General features: G+C 39.6%; 1 protein-coding gene across 1 annotated transcript in view; it reads right to left on the bottom strand.

The window, feature by feature from the left end:
- Positions 1–19,645, bottom strand: part of NOP14 (NOP14 nucleolar protein) — a 43,419-nt gene that overhangs the window by 13,281 nt on the left and 10,493 nt on the right. The window contains exons 5-12 of the mRNA XM_039539902.1: positions 18,089–18,226; positions 16,582–16,704; positions 15,113–15,244; positions 12,215–12,518; positions 9,146–9,276; positions 8,780–8,865; positions 6,803–6,938; positions 5,012–5,113 (exon numbers count right to left, since the gene is read on the bottom strand). Of these exons, the coding sequence (XP_039395836.1) occupies positions 5,012–5,113; positions 6,803–6,938; positions 8,780–8,865; positions 9,146–9,276; positions 12,215–12,518; positions 15,113–15,244; positions 16,582–16,704; positions 18,089–18,226 (1,152 nt within the window). The remainder of the gene's footprint in view (positions 1–5,011; positions 5,114–6,802; positions 6,939–8,779; positions 8,866–9,145; positions 9,277–12,214; positions 12,519–15,112; positions 15,245–16,581; positions 16,705–18,088; positions 18,227–19,645) is intronic.

Genomic DNA, 19,645 nt, shown 5'->3' with positions numbered 1-19,645 from the left:
ATCATATCCCCCCTTAGTCTCCTCTTTTCCAAGCTGAAAAGTCCTAGCCTCTTTATTCTCTTCTCATATGGGACCCGTTCCAAACCCCTAATCATTTTAGTTGCCCTTCTCTGAACCTTTCCTAATGCCAGTATATCTTTTTTGAGATGAGGAAACCACATCTGTACGCAGTATTCAAGATGTGGGCGTACCATGGATTTATATAAGGGCAATAAGATATTCTCTATCCCTTTTTTTAATGATTCCTAACATCCTGTTTGCTTTTTTGACTGCTACTGCACACCGCATGGACGTCTTCAGAGAACTATCCAAGATGACTCCAAGATCTCTTTCCTGATTAGTTGTAGCTAAATTAGCCCCCATCATATTGTATGTACAGTTGGGGTTATTTTTTCCAATGTGTATTACTCTACATTTATCCACATTAAATTTGATTTGCTATTTTGTTGCCAAATCATTTAGTTTTGTGAGATCTTTTTGAAGTTCTTCACAGTCTGCTTTGGTCTTAACTATCCTGAGCAGTTTAGTATCATCTGCAAACTTTGCCACCTCACTGTTTACCCCTTTCTCCAAATCATTTATGAATAAGTTGAATAGGATTGGTCCTAGGACTGACCCTTGGGGAACACCACTAGTTACCCCTCTCCATTCTGAAAATTTACCATTTATTCCTATCCTTCGTTCCCTGTCTTTTAACCAGTTCTCAATTCATGAAAGGATCTTCCCTCTTATCCCATGACAACTTAATTTATGCAAGAGTCTTTGGTGAGGGACCTTGTCAAAGGCTTTCTGGAAATCTAAGCACCCTATGTCCACTGGATCCCCCTTGTCCACGTTTGTTGACCCCTTCAAAGATCTCTAATTGATTAGTAAGGCATGATTTCCCTTTACAGAAACCATGTTGACTTTTGCCCAACATGTTATGTTCTTCTATGTGTCTGACAATTTTATTCTTTATTACTATTTCAACTAATTTGCCCAGTATGGACGTTAGAGTTACCAGTCTGTAATTGCCAGGATCACCTCTACAGCCCTTTTAAAATATTTGTGTTACATTAGCTATCTTCCAGTCATTGGGTACAGAAGCTGATTTAAAGGACAGGTTACAAACCATAGTTAATAGTTCTGCAATTTCACATTTGAGTTCTTTCAGAACTCTTGGGTGAATATCATCTGGTCCCGGTGACTTGTTACTGTTAAGTTTATCAATTAATTCCAGAACCTCCTCTATGACACTTCAATCTGTGACAATCCCTCAGATTTGTCACCTACAAAGGATGGCTCAGGTTTGGGAATCTCCCTAACATCCTCAGCCGTGAAGACTGAAGCAAATAATTCATTTAGTTTCTCCGCAATGACTATCATCTTTAAGTGCTCCTTTTTTATCTCGATTGTCCAGGGGCCCCACTGGTTGTTTAGCAGGCTTCCTGCTTCTGATGTACTGTTCAGGACGGAAGTGTCAGTAGAAAACTCACTTCATCAGATGCATGGAGTGGAAAATACAGTAGGGAGGTATAAATACACAGCACATGAAAAGATTGGAGTTGCCTTACCAAGCGGGGGGGTCAGTGCTAACAAGCCAATTCAATTAAGGTAAGGCAACTTGGTAAGGCAACTCCCATCTTTTCATATACTGTGTATTTATACCTCCCTACTGTATTTTCCACTCCATGCATCTGATGAAGTGGTTTTAGCCCATGAAAGCTTATGCCCAGATAAATGTGTCAGCCACAAGGACTAACCCGGCTACCACTCTGAAACCTGATAAGATAATAACCTATCATAGTTAGCAGCTCTGCAATTTCATATTTGAGTTCCTTCACAGAACTCTTGGGTGAATACCATCTGGTCCTGGTGACTTATTACTGTTTAATTTATCAATTTGTTCCACAATGTTTTCTACTGACACCTCTGTCCTGGACAGTTTCTCAGACGTGTCACCTAAGAAAAATGGCCCGGCTGTGGGGATCTCACCCACATCCTCTCCAAAGAAAAAACGATGCCAAGAATTCATTTAGTTTCTCTGCAATGGCCTTTTTTCTCCTTGAAAACTCCTTTAGCACCTTGATTGTCCAGTGAACCCACTGATAGTTTGGCAGACTTCCTGCTTCTGATGTACTTAAATATATTTGCTGTTAGTTTTTGTGTCTTTTGCTATAGTTGGAAATAGCTCTTCTAATTATTTTTTGGCCTGCCTAATTATACTTTTACACTTGACTTTCCAGAGTTTATGCTCCTTTCTATTTTCCTCAGTAGGATTGGACTTCCAATTTTTAAACGATGCCTTTTTGCCTCTAAACACCGCTTTTACTCAGTGGTTTAGCGATGGTGGCTTTTTTTTTGTCCTCTGTTGTTTTTTAATTTGGGGTTGTGACCAAATTCACCCCAGTATTCAGAGCCTACACACTATTGTAATAATATGTACAAATTATGCTTTGTGAGGTATCATTTGAAAACTAAACTCATCGGTCAGTAATAGCACAGTGAAATGTATGTAGCAACACTATATGTAAAGCTATGAATATAATCTGAAATACACCGCAACCTCGATATAACGCCACCCGATATAACACGAATTTGGATATAACGTGGTAAAGCAGTGCTCCGGGGGAGGGGGGGGGGGCAGGGCTGCACACTCCGGTGGATCAAAGCAAGTTCAATATAACACGGTTTCACCTATAACACGGTAAGATTTTTTGGCTCCCAAGGACAGCGTTATATTGAGGTAGAGGTGTAATAACAAATGTGGTTACCAGACAAATCTGGGGAGTGGATAAACTGGTTCCTCACAGACAAAAGACAAGCAGACACCTCTAGCCAGGTGTGATCAAAGTTGATGAGCAATCACCTGCCAAGTGGCCATTCTTTGGTAAGGAAGGGTGACCGGAACAAACAGATCTGCGTTTTTGCAAATGGCAGCATGGAATCTACCATGTGCCTCCCTGTCTCCATCCTCACAACGGAAATAAAGTTTATCTAGGGCAGGAGTCAGCAATCTTCGGCACGCGGCCCATCAAGGTAATCTGCTGGCGCACCATGAGACATTTTGTTTATGTTAACTGTCCACAGGCACAGCCTGCTGCAGCTCCCATTGGCTGGGAATGGCGAACTGCGGTCACTTGGAGCTGCGGGGGGCCATGCCTGCAGACGGTCAACGTAAATAATATGTCTCGCAGCCCACCAGCGGATTACCCTGATGGACTGCCTGTCGAAGGTTGCCGACCCGATTTAGGGGTAGGCCACAGAAAATGCATTTCAAAAAGGAACTGAACTATAAAAATGAGGGACAAAAACACCCCATGGTATCTCTCCCTGTCCATCTCTTTCACCTAAGGCAAAAGAAATAGCCATTTGACTTTGGGAGTGATCCTGACCTGAAATTTGGTCAGCCCTGTTGCTGGAAGCATGTGGTAACGATTCCACCTTGAACCAAGTCTAGTTTGTTAAGTTTTAGTACTAGAAAGCATTTTATCTTTATTTGTCTTGTATGCATTTCTGACTTAATGCCTTATACTTGTACTCACAAACTCTCTCTTTGCACTTTGATTAAAGAATAAAACAAGTTTATCTAACTAATCCAGTGTTGCATTTAAACTGAATTGTTTAGGTAACTCCATTTAAAGTAGCAAACTGTTGGATATTGTTCTGTTACTGGGGCAACAGACCTAAAATTTCTGAATTGTCCAGGAAAGAGCTGGACAAAGCACAACACATGTTTTGGGGGAAAATTCAGGACTGGAAGTGTAAATGATAATCAAGATTGGCGGAAGCCACAGTGTAACTGGAGCATGCTGGCATGCTGCAGCTATACACAGGCACTTAGGGTGTGACCTACAAACTGTTTAGATGTTTGTGAGGGGCCCAGGTTGAAAGCTACAACAGCAAATCACTGTGACGCATCCCAGGTTGCAGGGCAGGTGGTGACACAACCTCCCACTGGTCTGGATTGTACCCTGAAATGTCATAGGGGTATACATTTAGTCCGAGCTTCTAGTCTATTATGATGTTCTTAAATGGTTTCCATTCAGCTTGCAGACATTTCACTCCTATGATTGTTTCTTTTAATTTCCATTTAACTAGCTTCCTCATTTTTGTATGGTTACCTTTTTTAAATTAAATGTTATTTTGGTGGGTTTCTTTGGTATTTTCCCCCATACAAAGATCTTCAATTTAATTACATTATGGTCGCTATTACCAAGTGGTTCAGCTATATTCACCATGGACAGATCCTGTGCTACACTTAGGACTAAATCAAGGATTGCCTCTCTCCTTGTGGGTTCCAAGACAAGCTGCTCCAAGAAGCAGTCATTAGTGGCGTCTAGAAATTTTATCTCTGCATCCGTCTGTCCCAGTCAATATGGGGATAGTAGAAATCCCCCATTATTATTAGAATTTTTTGTTTCTGTAGCCTCCCTAATCTTCCTGAGCATTTCATAATCACCATCCTGGTCAACTGGTTGATTGTATATTCATACTGCTATGCTCTTATTATTTAAGTATGGAATTTCTAGACATAAGAGATTCTATGGTCCAGTTTGATTCAATTGTGATTTTTCTATATTTTATTCTACTTTCTTTCACACACAATGCCACTCCCCCAATAGCACGAACTATTCTGTCATATATATTTTGTTCCCTAGCATTACCGTGTCCCATTGATTATCATTGTTCTACCAAGTTTCTATGATGCCTGTTATAGCAACATCCTCATTTAATACTAGGCACTCAAGTTCAAGTGTGGAGTTTTTGTACGACAGCTCGGTGGATGTGATCTTGTAAGAGTAAGGCTTTACTAAGTGGGACTTTACTCCTCAACCAAAAATATTTTCCTGACAATAACTGATATAACATACTATTATATATTGATATAACATACCAAAACATATTCCTAGCTATTCTTTCAAAAAAGTTCTAAATATATATCTTAATCTCATTGCCATTTTAAATTGGAGTACAAGAAAGAAATGGAAGGATTGAAGCCTTATACTGAAGTAAAATATTACAGACATACCTTATTAAGTAACTGACTCATATATACCAATGCAGGTGTTACTACTGGGTGCCAGAAGTCAGAGGTAGGAAATAGTATTGCAGTAATTTTCAAATAAATGAGCTGAAAAAAGAATAAAACAGATTAAGAAGTTAGAATACAGTAAATAACTTTCTGAGTATCGTAATTGGTTTTACATATAATGTGACTCTTGACGTGGAACTGCTACGTAGTACTCTCAAGAATACGGAGAAGTAATAATTGATATGTAACCTAGTTACTGAGATAGTCTGTACAACATATTGGAGCAGTGGAATATTTATTATGTATTTATATTGCTGTAATTCAATGGGAGCTGTTATAAGAACAAACAGGCAATACAATGGCTCCCCAGATAAGGACATCATGGCACAAATTTGAAAGACTATGTGGGTGATCAAAAGGACTAAACAGCTTTTAAAGAGCACTCTCCTTGAAGCTGGACAAAGAACTGTTTGGTGTGTTAAGAGAAGAGACCCACACCTTGTTGGTCTTGGAAGGTTCGGAAGCTCAGACCTACCAGGATTCCTATATGGAAGATGGATAGTTTTCTCTATAATGCTTTTGTTCTAAATAAATAATACTTTGCTCTAAGAAGGCTGTTTGGGTACTGGATCTCAGAGCAAAATGAACTGCAAGCACTGAAGATAAACCAGGCAATCATGGTTGATCAGAGGGGACTTCAACCTATGGCCCAGTCTAAGAATTCCATCCCAAAAGATCAGAAGAGGTCAGAGGTTCAGTTAACCTGGTAACTGTGACAGTGACATAGTAAATGTAGAAGCTAGAAGAGAACACACAGTCTTCCATGATGCATCCACAAGTACTGCCCAAACCATGTTGGAATAACAACTCAAGAAAAACCAACCTACCCAATCTTAAAAAAATCTCTTAAACCTGCTAATTGTCTCCTCTCCTCTTAGTCTGTATTACTCCAATACACTAATCACAGTCTTCACTCTTGTACTACTTCATTAAGCCTGGAGAGATGAGGCAAGCAGTTCCCTTTGAATCAAACACCGACTTTTAGCTTGTCCTTTAAGCATGTTATCAAACAATAAGTTGTCACTATTTTAAAATCATCCCATCCTGAATTCTCAAATAGCCAATTGCCTATAGTTTGGAAGAAGAGTCTATTCATAGATTTAGGATAGCCAAAGAACTGTGAAGCACTAATAAAGAGCGACGCTCAACTATTTCATTCCAAGGTCCCTAATTTATTGTCTATCATATCTACGTCTTAAAAAAAAAAAAAATTGTATTACCTCCACAGTTCTGTTTGTTAATGATGCAGAAAAGTTTCTGCACTGTAGAATACTAAATCTCTGTGGAGACTATTTTAGAACAGTTTATTTAACTGAATTTTTTTTTCATTTGATCAAGGATAGGAAGGACAACATTGCCTTGCTCTACGTGGCAGTAATTTTAGCAATGTTATTAAGTGTTGCAGGAAACACACAGAATCCTACACTCAAGTCTCAAAATAACTGAACATTGTTTTGCCTAAGACTGAATAAAAAACCTGCAAATCAGTTAATTTAGAATCAGACAGGGTTTTCTTCTCTCAATTAACATTTTTGCTGCCATGCTTCTGTTCTGTAATATTAATTTATTCCAAGAAGGCGATTCAGGGCATAGAAAACCCACAGAAGCTGCAATGTGTCATATTTTGAACGATAAGCTGTGAAATGCAAAACAAGATTTAATGTCACCCTGGTATTTTACACTAAAGGAAAAGGCAACACACTTTTCTAAACAAAATGTGTTAATTACCATGTCTAGCCCTGGAAATGTTGCACGGCCTTTGACTTCAATCATTTCTTCCATGTCATGTGCAGCATCTTGGAGGACAAACTTAACGCTGTTACTTGCAGCTTCAGGAAACATCTGGCAAAGACTGTACAACGGCCTATTAACAAGAAACAAGTCACCATGAAGTTACACCATTTATATTAATAAAGAACTACAATTTTTAAGCACCTTTGGAAATGTTATTTGTGCTAGGCTAAACACATACTTTGAATAAAATTATTTCTGCAGAAGATAATTAACTGGTGCACACATATGGCTGCTATGCTTTTGGTTTTCATTAGGGCTTGTGAAATACAACCTCACTTATAGGTTTGTGGGTTTTTTAAATTTGAATATGAATTTCTAATGCATAAATATAGTATTGTACTCAAAAACCATGGTAAGGTAGCATGATCTGAAGACTTCTTTCTGAATTTCATGACCGTTAGAGTTATTGTGACTAGGTATTGAAGTAAATGGAATATGTGTTCAGAATGCCCTGATGCTTAGATTCTGCTCAATATGCAATGAGACATAGTTTCGTTATCTATTCGTGTTTTCCCAGATGTGGCATTTTAAGGTAATATTGTTATAAGGAGACGGTGGTAACAACCCTTGTATTTAGGTTGCCTTACATCTTCCATTACAAAAGATTTATTTCCCCCCCCAAAAAAGCTTTAACTTCTCCATTGTTTGCAGCAGGGTTTTGGAACTGAGTAGGGACAAAGTCTTCGGGCTAGAGAAGTGATTTTTTTGTCCCATGAAATTCCATTCAGGTTAAGCTGAGATGTAAACTGTTAAAAATCACCATTTCCTCTCTCTTGCTGGCATGCCTCAGGAAAAATTTGTAGCATGCCAAAACAACAACATTAAACATTCTAAACAGTCTAGCCCATGCCACCACCAAAGTGATGCAAGCAACATATATTCTGCACAGGAAGCATCTGGGAGTGCTCAGATCAACTGTAGTGGTGAGGTGACAGGAGAGTAGAGCCAGGCTCCCCCTTCCCTAACCACAAACCCAAGACCGAGAACATGGGTCTAGCTTCCCAGCTCTATCTTCTAGGGGGCAGGAGCCCTCCATCTCTCAGGGAGAAGAGTGCTAGACCAGGCCAGCATTCCAACACCACTGCCTGGACTTGCACATGGTGTTAGAGGTCCATCCTCCCCTCTAGGATAACAACCTTCCCCTGCTGCAAGCTAATACAGATAGTCCTGTATCTCAAGTCTGCACTGCAATGCTGACAGTTCAAGGTTCAAATCCTGTTTATGATGCATGATGGGGAGATTGTTTCAGTTGCATATAATACAATTTTTACTCTTTCCTTAAAAAATAAAATAAAATAAAAATAAAATAAAAAGGAAATTACATACACAAAACCCCCCTCTATGTTGAAAGAAAATTATTCAGGTTGAAAAGTCAACCACTCGAAAGTTAGGTAATGCCACACTTACATGTATGCATTACAACACAGTCTCTAATTACCTGATCACTTTTTGCCCTTGGTCCCCTGCCTCATTTAGTGCCCAGGATGGCCACAATTAATATTGCATGGGCAACCATAAATCTGGCATTGCCTAACTTTCAAATTCTTGACTTAGTAATCTAAATAACTTTCCTTTACAAGTGTGTGTGTGTGTGTGTGTGTGTGTGAGAGAGTGTGAGTGAGAGAGAGATTACATATTTCTATAGCTCTAACACCTATGGGAGGTCTAATGCATACTGAGAATTCTATTAATTTCCTTCTGGAATGTTGAAAGCTTTTTAATACAATTAATGACTAAGGCACTAAAAGAAACAATGTTAAAACACAATAAAGTAAATAGAAAACCAGTAGCTTTCAATGTTAGTAGGAGAATTTAAATTAAGCAACGCACTATGTGTTTTATTACCATGCAACTATCTTTTCCCTTCCAACCACCACGAAGGGGCCACAGACAACATGTTTTATTACTTACAGGACCAATTTGTCAATTGTTTTGAGCTCTGGTGGCTCCACAGTTGCTAATTCCCCAATGTACTCCAGAAGGAAGCCAAACAGTTTCTGCAAGAAGCATACCATGTTAAAACCATTACAGTTTTGTTCTTTGTATGTGTGTGTGTGTATATATATGTACTTAAATATAGATATTTTTAAAAGCATAGAAAAATAATGAGACAGCACATGGCAAATGAACACTGCCTAGGTTCTCCCATATGTACATTTTGGATAAAGTTTTCTTCAAGTAATGTGAATAAAAAACCAATATATTTCAAACTGCTCCTTGAATACTTAGCAAACTCACTTTAGCATTCAAAGTTCATTTAAAAACTAATAAACGTACTTCTAACTTTGCTTTGTTTCCCACTGCAAGGCTTGGATGATTGCACTTCTGAATCCTCTCTAGGATAACTAGCTGTTCTTCTATTATTCTTCCAAATAGTAAAGACTTAAGTTTCTCATAGGATTCTGGAACTATTATAAAAATAAAAACAAAAATCAAGCATACCCAGTTGAACAAACATAAATTAGAAAATATTTTACTATGTTAACAAACTTCTGGAAAATAACTATTTCAAATCAGAACAAAACAATAAAACTGCTGGAAACATTTTTAAGTTAACATATTTTAAACATTAATAAAAACATTAACATTGTGTTATCAGACACAGTATGCAATCATATAAAGACTTGATTGCCACACACACACACGCGCAGAGCTAAAGCTCAGGGTCAATTTACCCATAATTTTATATTTTCTGACTTGTTTTTATAGTAACACTAACTGTGTAATTTTAAAGTCACACTAACTTAGCATTCTGTATGGAATATATAAGAAATGTAAGAGCCTACCCACTAATGGGAAAAAAATGCATATATGCCAGCCAACATGTTTTATAAAACCTTAACCATTATATTTCCTTAGAGTTCTTTGCTGGATTCAATTTAAACTATTTTATGCAATGTACGTTATTTTATCACCTGCCATCAAATGGAAACTGCAACACTCTGGCAAGTGGTTTGAATGGTTGTCTAATTTCAGCATAGCTTGTTTAAATACTGTACTTCAGTATTCCCTACTGGCATACTGGTTTGGTGAAATATTCAGTTAACAAGAATGAATATCCTGTACACATGCAGAATAGTTTCTTTCTCCACAACCACAGATCTATTCTAGAGATACTAAGAACATAAGAACGGCCGTTCCGGGTCAGACCAAAGGTCCATCTAGCCCAGTATCCTGTTTACTGACAGTGACCAATGCCAGGTGCCCCAGAGGGAGTGGATCTAACAGGCAATGATCAAGTGATCTCTCTCCTGCCATCCATCTCCATCCTCTGACAAACAGAGGCTAGGACACCATTCCTTACCCATCCTGGCTAATAGCCATTAATGGACTTAACCACCATGAATTTATCCAGTTCTCTTTTAAACGCTGTTATAGTCCTAGCCTTCACAACCTCCTCAGGTAAGGAGTTCCACAAGTTGACTGTGCGCTGCGTGAAGAACTTCCTTGCATTTGTTTTAAACCTGCTGCCTATTAATTTCATTTGGTGACCCCTTGTTCTTGTATTATGGGAATAAGTAAATAACTTTTCCTTATCCACTTTCTCCACATCACTCATGATTTTATATACCTCTATCCCCCCCTTAATCTCCTCTTTTCCAAGCTGAAGAGTCCTAGCCTCTTTAATCTCTCCTCATATGGGACCTGTTCCAAATCCCTAATCATTTTAGTTGCCCTTTTCTGAACCTTATCTAATGCCAGTATATCTTTTTTGAGATGAGGAGACCACATCTGTACACAGTATTTGAGATGTGGGAGCACCATGGATTTATATAAGGGCAATAAGATATTCTCCGTCTTATTCTCTATCCCTTTTTAATGATTCCTAACATCCTGTTTGCTTTTTTGACCGCCTCTGCACACTGCGTGGACATCTTCGGAAAACTATCCATGATGACTCCAAGATCTCTTTCCTGATTAGTTGTAGCTAAATTAGCCCCCCATCATATTGTATGTATAGTTGGGGTTATTTTTTCCAATGTGCATTACTTTATATTTATCCACATTAAATTTCATTTGCTATTTTGTTGCCAAATCATTTAGTTTTGTGAGATCTTTTTGAAGTTCTTCACAGTCTGCTTTGGTCTTAACTATCTTGAGCAGTTTAGTATCATCTGCAAACTTTGCCACCTCACTGTTTACCCCTTTCTCCAAATCATGACCCTTGGGGAACACCACTAGTTACCCCTCTACATTCTGAAAATTTACCATTTATTCCTACCCTTTGTTCCCTGTTTTTTAACCAGTTCTCAATCCATAAAAGGATCTTCCCTTTTATCCCATGACAACTTAATTTATGCAAGAGCCTTTAGTAAGGGGCCTTGTCAAAGGCGTTCTAGAAATCTAAGTATACTATGTCCACTGGATCCCCCTTGTCCACATGTTTGTTGACCCCTTCAAAGAACTCTAATAGATTAGTAAGACACGATTTCCCTTTACAGAAACCATGTTGACTATTGCTCAACAATTTATGGTTTTCTATATGTCTGACAATTCTATTTTTAACTATTATTTCGACTAATTTGCCCGGTACTGATGTAAGACTTACCGGTCTGTAATTGCCGGGATCACCTCTAGAGCCCTTTTTAAATATTGGTGTTACATTAGCTAACTTCCAGTCATTGGGTACAGAAGTCGATTTAAAGGACAGGTTACAAACCTTAGTTAATAGTTCTGCAACTTCACATTTGAGTTCTTTCAGAACTCTTGGGTGAATGCCATCTGGTCCCGGTGACTTGTTAATGTTAAGTTTATCAATTAATTCTAAAACCTCCTCTACTGACACTTCAATCTATGACAGTTTCTCAGATTTGTCACCTACAAAAGCCGGCTCAGGTTTGGGAAGCCACACAGTGTTCTATTACAGAGACTATATGTTAAGAAGGGGCAGCATACCACTTTTGTGAGCTTCTTCTAAGGCAAGCTGCCTTTATTTCAGACACAATGCATACCTGTTCCTAGTTTTCAATACATACTAGAAAATTATTATGTATTATTTTCTGCAAGACAACACTATTCTGTGCAAGCTGTACGTTTGGTCTTGAGGCAACACTGGGCACAATCTTACATGAAACTTGATTTCAATCAAGGCTTTTTGTCTTTCACTTCTAGGGCTGAAAGGGGCAGTAGAAATAGCGTACTTAGCTCCTGGACAGAAAGGGATTTTCTCATGCTACTCAGAGAAATTCTGCTTGCTGACAACAAGTCGCGTTTTCAAGATCTGAAGAGTCATGTCCAGTACTCATTGTCCAGAAGGAGTGCAATTATGATGTGGAGCCTCAGATATATAGGGCTCCAACAAACAGACAACCCCTCCCCTATCTATTCAGTCATTAGGAATCTTACCAGTAAATGTGTAGGGAAGCTCAGATCTGGCAGCTTCTATTTTAGCATTCTGTTCTTCCTCACTTTGCAATCTCTCTTCATTTCCTTTGTGTTTCTCCTTCTGTTCTTCATTTGCAGTGACCTCTTCCTCACTCCCCATGTCAGATTCAAGGTCAGAGGGACTATCTGTAGCATCATCTTCTTCAACAATTGCTTCTTCCTCATCTTCTCCACCAGGCTCTCCCTCACTCTCTTCTTCACTCTCTCCCTCCTCTTCTTCATTCCCACCTTCTTCCTTGTCATTTCCAACATTGAGTTTTCCACCCTATTAATAGAGAAAAGAAACCTACAATATCTTACAGGAATACTTCTGGGTTTAAAATTATAATTTAAAGTAACGTCCCTACTTGTGTTACTAGAAACATCAGATTATGACCCTCTCATCTCTGAATCTGATACATATTGAATCTTATTTAAAATCCAGTGGTGTATCAGGTGGATCAGCTGGTTATAGATGAAAGTTTGGTTCAGACAATACACAGAAGACAGGATATCAGTCGTAGAGGGAAGATGGAGAAGTAGAAACCAAGAGGAAGAAAGCTGAGATGGATTGGAAGCGGTTGAACAACAGGCAGTCAGGTGACATGCAGGAAAAGCAGTGCTGGGGATGGAAAAGTTGGAAGATGGGCAGCCGGGAGCAGTGTGTGTAGCTGGAGAGTTGCACCACAAAAAGAAGACTTCAACTCTATTTAAAAAGTGCCATCTATGGGACTTTTGTACAAATAGGACAAAGAAGATTTGGCCCTTAATATGGGCTTGATCCCAAAATGTCAGAAGCCCCAACAACTTGACCTGAATAAGAGCTGAGGGTGGGCCAAATTCTGTTCTGACTTGCACATTTTGTAACTCAACTGTTCTCAATGAGATTACAAAGGATGTAAGACAAGAAAAACTTTGCCCTCAGAATAAAGTTTTACTCCCTTTTATTCCTGTTGGCAGTGTAGAACTAATACTGACCTCGGAGAGGAGACTATTTATAGTCTGCCTCATACACCATACCTAGTTACAGGATCTTTATTACTGGTGATTATGCATGAGGGTGTTGTACACAGATGCCACGTACAATTTGCAGCAACCGAACTCTTGTTTTTCTTGTTAACCAAGTATATTTGACATTGAGAAAATGAAAGACAAACATGAAATCCCACTATGCTGTTTTTACAGGGTAATTTTTCAGAGAGTATAATCATTCAGCTAAGCCAATGCATTCAAAACAGAGTGATCCCTCCATATGAAGGACAAAGGTGACTTTATGAGAGCTCTGATCCTCCACTGCAGCTAAGAGATACACAGCACAATCCAGGGGCAGGAGGAGGAGGCATTTAATAAAAAAGTTTACTTTAAGTCACTTTTATGATCTCCCAGTTTATGACTGTTGTGTACCAGTCAGGTCCTTCTGGGTGGAGGGAAACCACAGCTATAGCCCTTATGCTGGTTGCATAGAAGTGGATGATGTAGGAGCTACTATGCTGATTACACCACCAAGTGATCTCCCTACACTGGGGTGGTTTTCTATGATGGCTTTACGCTGCTTTACATTGCAAGCATGGCCAAAGCTGCCCTAATACAGGGAATGAAGTTCAGGTGGAAAGTACAGCAGCTAGATAAAAATAATAAAGTGAACAGAAAAGAGTTCTGTTTAATTTGAAATGATTTTTTCTTCATTTCAGTGACTTTGAAAGTCACTATAAAACAATCAAATTCTTACTTTATAAGAAAGTAAACGTCTATCATCTTTATCCAGGATGAAGCCATCTGCTAAATCATCAGCTGACATATGCTTGGGTTTCTTTTTGTTCTCCTGTTCATCTTTTCCATGCATTCGACGCAGTCGGTCGGCCTGTGATTTAAAATAAATTCAGGAGAGGGACAATATAGTACACATGACCTAAATTACTTTGTATGAAAATTTTGGAGAAAATACAGATAATTAAGAAAAGAAAATCAAAGAGAAAATAAATTATTAACTAGCATTATTCACCTAGCAGAGGGGAGGAAGGAACAATACAAAGCAGAGACATGATAAGGATGTAAGGCAAGAAAAACTTTGCCCCCAGAATAAAGTTTTACTCCCTTTTATTCCTGTTGGCAGTGTAGAACTAATACTGACCTCGGAGAGGAGACTATTTATAGTCTGCCTCATACACCATACCTAGTTACAGGATCTTTATTACTGGTGATTATGCATGAGGGTGTTGTACACAGATGCCACGTACAATTTGCAGCAACCGAACTCTTGTTTTTCTTATTAACCAAGTATATTTGACATTGAGAAAATGAAAGACAAACATGAAATCCCACTATGCTGTTTTTACAGGGTAATTTTTCAGAGTATAATCATTCAGCTAAGCCAATGCATTCAAAACAGAGTGATCCCTCCATATGAAGGACAAAGGTGACTTTATGAGAGCTCTGATCCTCCACTGCAGCTAAGAGATACACAGCACAATCCAGGGGCAGGAGGAGGAGGCATTTAATAAAAAAGTTTACTTTAAGTCACTTTTATGATCTCCCAGTTTATGACTGTTGTGTACCAGTCAGGTCCTTCTGGGTGGAGGGAAACCACAGCAATAGCCCCTATGCTGGTTGCATAGAAGTGGATGATGTAGGAGCTACTATGCTGATTACACCACCAAGTGATCTCCCTACACTGGGGTGGTTTTCTATGATGGCTTTACGCTGCTTTACATTGCAAGCATGGCCAAAGCTGCCCTAATACAGGGAATGAAGTTCAGGTGGAAAGTACAGCAGCTAGATAAAAATAATAAAGTGAACAGAAAAGAGTTCTGTTTAATTTGAAATGATTTTTTCTTCATTTCAGTGACTTTGAAAGTCACTATAAAACAATCAAATTCTTACTTTATAAGAAAGTAAACGTCTATCATCTTTATCCAGGATGAAGCCATCTGCTAAATCATCAGCTGACATATGCTTGGGTTTCTTTTTGTTCTCCTGTTCATCTTTTCCATGCATTCGACGCAGTCGGTCGGCCTGTGATTTAAAATAAATTCAGGAGAGGGACAATATAGTACACATGACCTAAATTACTTTGTATGAAAATTTTGGAGAAAATACAGATAATTAAGAAAAGAAAATCAAAGAGAAAATAAATTATTAACTAGCATTATTCACCTAGCAGAGGGGAAGAAGGAACAATACAAAGCAGAGACATGATAACATATTAGCCTGAACTCTTGATTTTCTTTGTTTTGGTGGGTGGGACTGGTAAATTAGTCTGACTGTATATATTTTAAATCTTATTTGGAAGATATTGAAATATATCATTTATCGAAAGCCTTGTGCATCTTTGGTAATGAAATATTTATTTATATACATATTATCTTAAATACATATTTTGATAAACATATTATTTACCAGAAAGTAGTAGCTTCTTTAGAGTTTTATGGTTCTGCAATGTGTATGTATATTTCCTATATTTAAAATGGGTTTGAACAAAATACAAGGCTTTGAAAATAATTTTAACTCTATGGGAATCTGTCAACTGACTCATCAGGCTGTAACTGAGCCATTACTTATTGTGGGGCATTCCCCCCTCCCCCAGCAATTAGTTGGACTAGACACTAGAGAGATGCACAGTATGGAGAAGGGGAAACAAATCCTTCCCCCGCACTTTGATGAGTAGTTACTGAGCAGCTCTGTGGTCACTATAGAAGGCTTGATGCTGAGGTAGCCCTGCAGTCCTAATTTGACCCTTCTATGTGGGGAAGATCAATTTAACAGAAGGCTTTTGACCCTACCTAGACCCACTCTTTGTGCACTGATGCACAGGGAGCACTGAGCTCCAAATTGTGTAGGGAACATACAAACCTTCCCAGGCAAATCCTACCCCTTCACAGAGCAGAATCACATTAGCGCAATTGCCAGGGAACCCTTTGCAGCTACAGGAGGGAAGCGGTGCAGGATTTGCCCAGATGTTAATTCAGCTCCTGTGCACCAAACAGGCTCATCTAACAAAGTTTAAGCACATCTTAGGTCTGAATGATATATAAAACATAGCCAACGAGCTACTTGTTTTTAACTGAAAAAAAAAAAAAAAATGTTCTCTTGCTATGTAATCTCACAAGCCAAGTATTCAGCATATTTTTTTAATGGTCAAACTAAAAATCCATGAAAAAAAAAGGTAAATCACAAAATCAGTGTAGTGATGCAAATAGTGGCATTAGAACAGGACAGGGGACTTATTCTCAGATTCATCTCCTGTAATTTTTAGTGTGACTGCTTTCAAACTGAGGTTAAGAAATGTCAAAAAACTGTAAGAGGTCACTACCGGTGAGAGGGCTACAACACAATCTGAAACAGTCTGGTACCTCTAATTTCTGGAGTCTTTCTTGCTCCTCTTTCGCCAACTCTTCCTCAGTCTTCATCCTGTCAGAGGGTTGCGCCTTCATCTCAAACCCAAGTTCTCTAACAATCATATCATACTCATCAGGCTAAAGAAATACACAATTTCATAATTAATAAATATATTACTTTTCTGTGCTCCTCCACAGGAAGCCCTCTGGCTCGTTCAGGAATGACTATGATTGGCTCTGGAGAAGGCGGGAAGGAAGGCCAACACAATACAAGGTCAAGGGAGAGACTAATGGGTGGAAATTGAAATTCATGAAGACTTCCCCCTCCAGGAAAATTCTCATTCTACAAAGCATACATACATTTGTAAATATGAAGTCATAAGAAAATATATCCCTTCAAAAATACAGACAAGATATTTAATAAAATTATAACTTACATAGCACTTTATATCTTCAAAGCACTGTACAAAACATGAGTGACATCTCTGTTATGAAGGCATTATCCTCTTTTTACAGATAGGGAAACTGAGGTACAGTTACTCAACATGCCCAAAGCCACACTGCAAAATCAGTGGTAGAGATGAAACTGGAATTCAGAAATTCCTAGTTCCCAGTCACGCATGGAATTCCCTAGACCACGCCACTTGTCTAAAAAATTTTTGTCAGATTTCTCTCTCTAATTTTCCTCTTATACTTAACCAGATTATGAATTATCTCCCAAACTGCATACGAATGCAACAGAACATTACTGATTCCCATTTTCTCTGTAATCAACAGATCTCAAAACAAAATCCATAGGGGTCTCACATCTCAATTTAACACCCATTATGCCGATCCCTAGCAAAAAATCTGATCAGTTATTCATGGCACAATAGATTTGTCTACCTGTTAGAATTTCTGGGTTCATTTTCACAATGAATCTATCCAAATCACTAGTATTTCCACCCTTTTTTGTTTAAGTCTCAAGAGAGATTTCATAGGTCAGGTGACGCAGAAGTGAAGTTACTGCCACAGAAAGCTATTGCTAAGTTAGAGAATTTGTGTACAAAAGACATTTCAAAAGCATTTACAAAGTCAGTCAATATCCTTTTCAAGCAAATGCCAACTCGTCAGGAAAATGTTTGTCTTGAAAATAAACCAGAATATTGTTAAAATTTTTATCCAACGAGGAATCTCTCTCAAATTCAACAGCTAATGAAAAAGAACGAAGAGTAGCCATAATTATGACTTACTGGGAGTACAAGTCTTAAAATACTTAATATGAATCCTTTTATTTCTCTAAAATTAGTGTCTACTTGAGATCCTTCCAACTTCACAATTCTGACATGAAACTCCTCAAAAACTGTAGAATTCTTTCAATTTAACTAACACACAGGGGGGTTATTTTTAATATTTTAATTAGAAATGATCAGCTACAAATCACTAGTGATCAACTTCCCCCTTAACTTGCATCTCTACTTTGGTTCCAGTAATGGAGTCATATCAGTTGCAACAAAACAAAGCTGTATTGCCAGAACCTTACCTTGGGTTTCTCCTCTTCTTTATCTTTCCTCTCTGACTTGGGGGTTTTGTGGGACAGAAGGGTTTGGATTTCTTTCCAGTCAGTGTCAAGTTTTTCTGTGAGTTCCAAGGCATTCTCTCTCTGAGTCTGTCTCTCTCTCTAGAAAGATAAAAATATGCATATAACATTATTTTTCAATTGGCCAGTAATGTATGTAACTGAACAAGGAATACTTCTGAGAGCATTCTGTGCCAAAATAATTAAAATGTGCAGAATTTTAAAATATTGTGCGCAGAATTTTTATTTGTCAAATATATGTGAAGACTCCAGCATGGGACTGGGGAGCACAGGCCACTGGCTGCACAGAGGTGGGAGATCACTGTTCAGCTCCCCTCTGGGACATGGACTCAGCGATGAGGCTGCACCCAACCCTGACAGCGCAAGAACAGGGCTTGCCCCAGAAACACCCCAGGGCCCTGCCCCTCCGTGCCAGGTGCACCAGGTGTGGGCGGGCAGGCAGGCTCAGCAAGGCAGGATCCAAGTGTGGAGGGGCTTAGTGTGGGGGTATCCAGGTGTGGGTTTGAGAGGGTTCTATATGGGGCAATCTGGGTACAGGCAGGATCTGGATGCACAAAGGCTTGATGGAGGGTTTCTGGGTGCAATGGTAATTGGACTCTGCAGGGGGGTCCAAGTGAAGGTGGTTGGGGTTCAGTGGGGGGGGGGGTCCTGAGTGTGGGAAGATAGACCTCAGCAGGGAGGCTTTGGTGGGGGGATCCAGATGCTGGGGAAGTGGGGCTCAGTGGGGTGGAGATCCAGGTGCAGCTGGGGCTCGGTAGTGTGTGGATCCAGGTGCGGGTGGCTAGCCAGGGTGGTCCAGGTGCCGGAGGAATGAGGCTCGTTGGGGGGGGTTCTGGGTACGGGGTGAGGCTTGGCAGGAGGGTCTGAATATGAGGGGGTCTGGATGCATGGGGGTTGGGCGTATGGGAGAGCAGCTCCCTATGCAGTGATCCCCCTGCAGGTGAAGAGCGATGGGAGCAGGAAGCGCAGGGGAGGAATGGAGGGAAAGAGAGTTTCCTACAGCCAGAGTAGAAATCTGGGGGTGGGTCTGACATGGCCCCAGATGCTGTGCAGGGGAAGAGGAATTCCTGTCCTCCCGAGCCCAGCAGGTGAGCCCGGTGCAGGGTAGGGGTCTTCCCCAGTCCCACCCCATCCCCACAGTGATTTACCCCTCTGCTGGCTGGCCTGGGCACCCGAAACATTCTGCTGGGAAGGGCTGCATGACCGCTCTTGTGGTTTCCCTTTGCTTCCCTGTCAGAAAGTCATTTTTCTGCAGGGAAGCAAAGAAATCTGCAGGGGACATAATTTTGCGCATGCGCAGTGGCACAGAATTCTCCCAGAAGTAAAGGAAGTCACCTGCAGCATCAAGAGCAAATGAGGTCCATATGTAGTCAAAACCAAATATGTAATAAAAAATTAGTTCATATCAACTCCTATTTTGCAGCGTTAAGCACCCTTGGCAGAAGAAGTAGCACAAACCTGCAATGGGTGACTCCAGGGCAGAGCATGGCAAACAAGTCA

The sequence above is a fragment of the Mauremys reevesii genome, linkage group 5, assembly GCF_016161935.1.
Source record: "Mauremys reevesii isolate NIE-2019 linkage group 5, ASM1616193v1, whole genome shotgun sequence".
NCBI lineage: Eukaryota > Metazoa > Chordata > Testudines > Geoemydidae > Mauremys > Mauremys reevesii.
The sequence above is the reverse complement of the archived record's forward strand: the minus strand, read 5'-3'. Positions and strand labels throughout refer to the sequence as shown.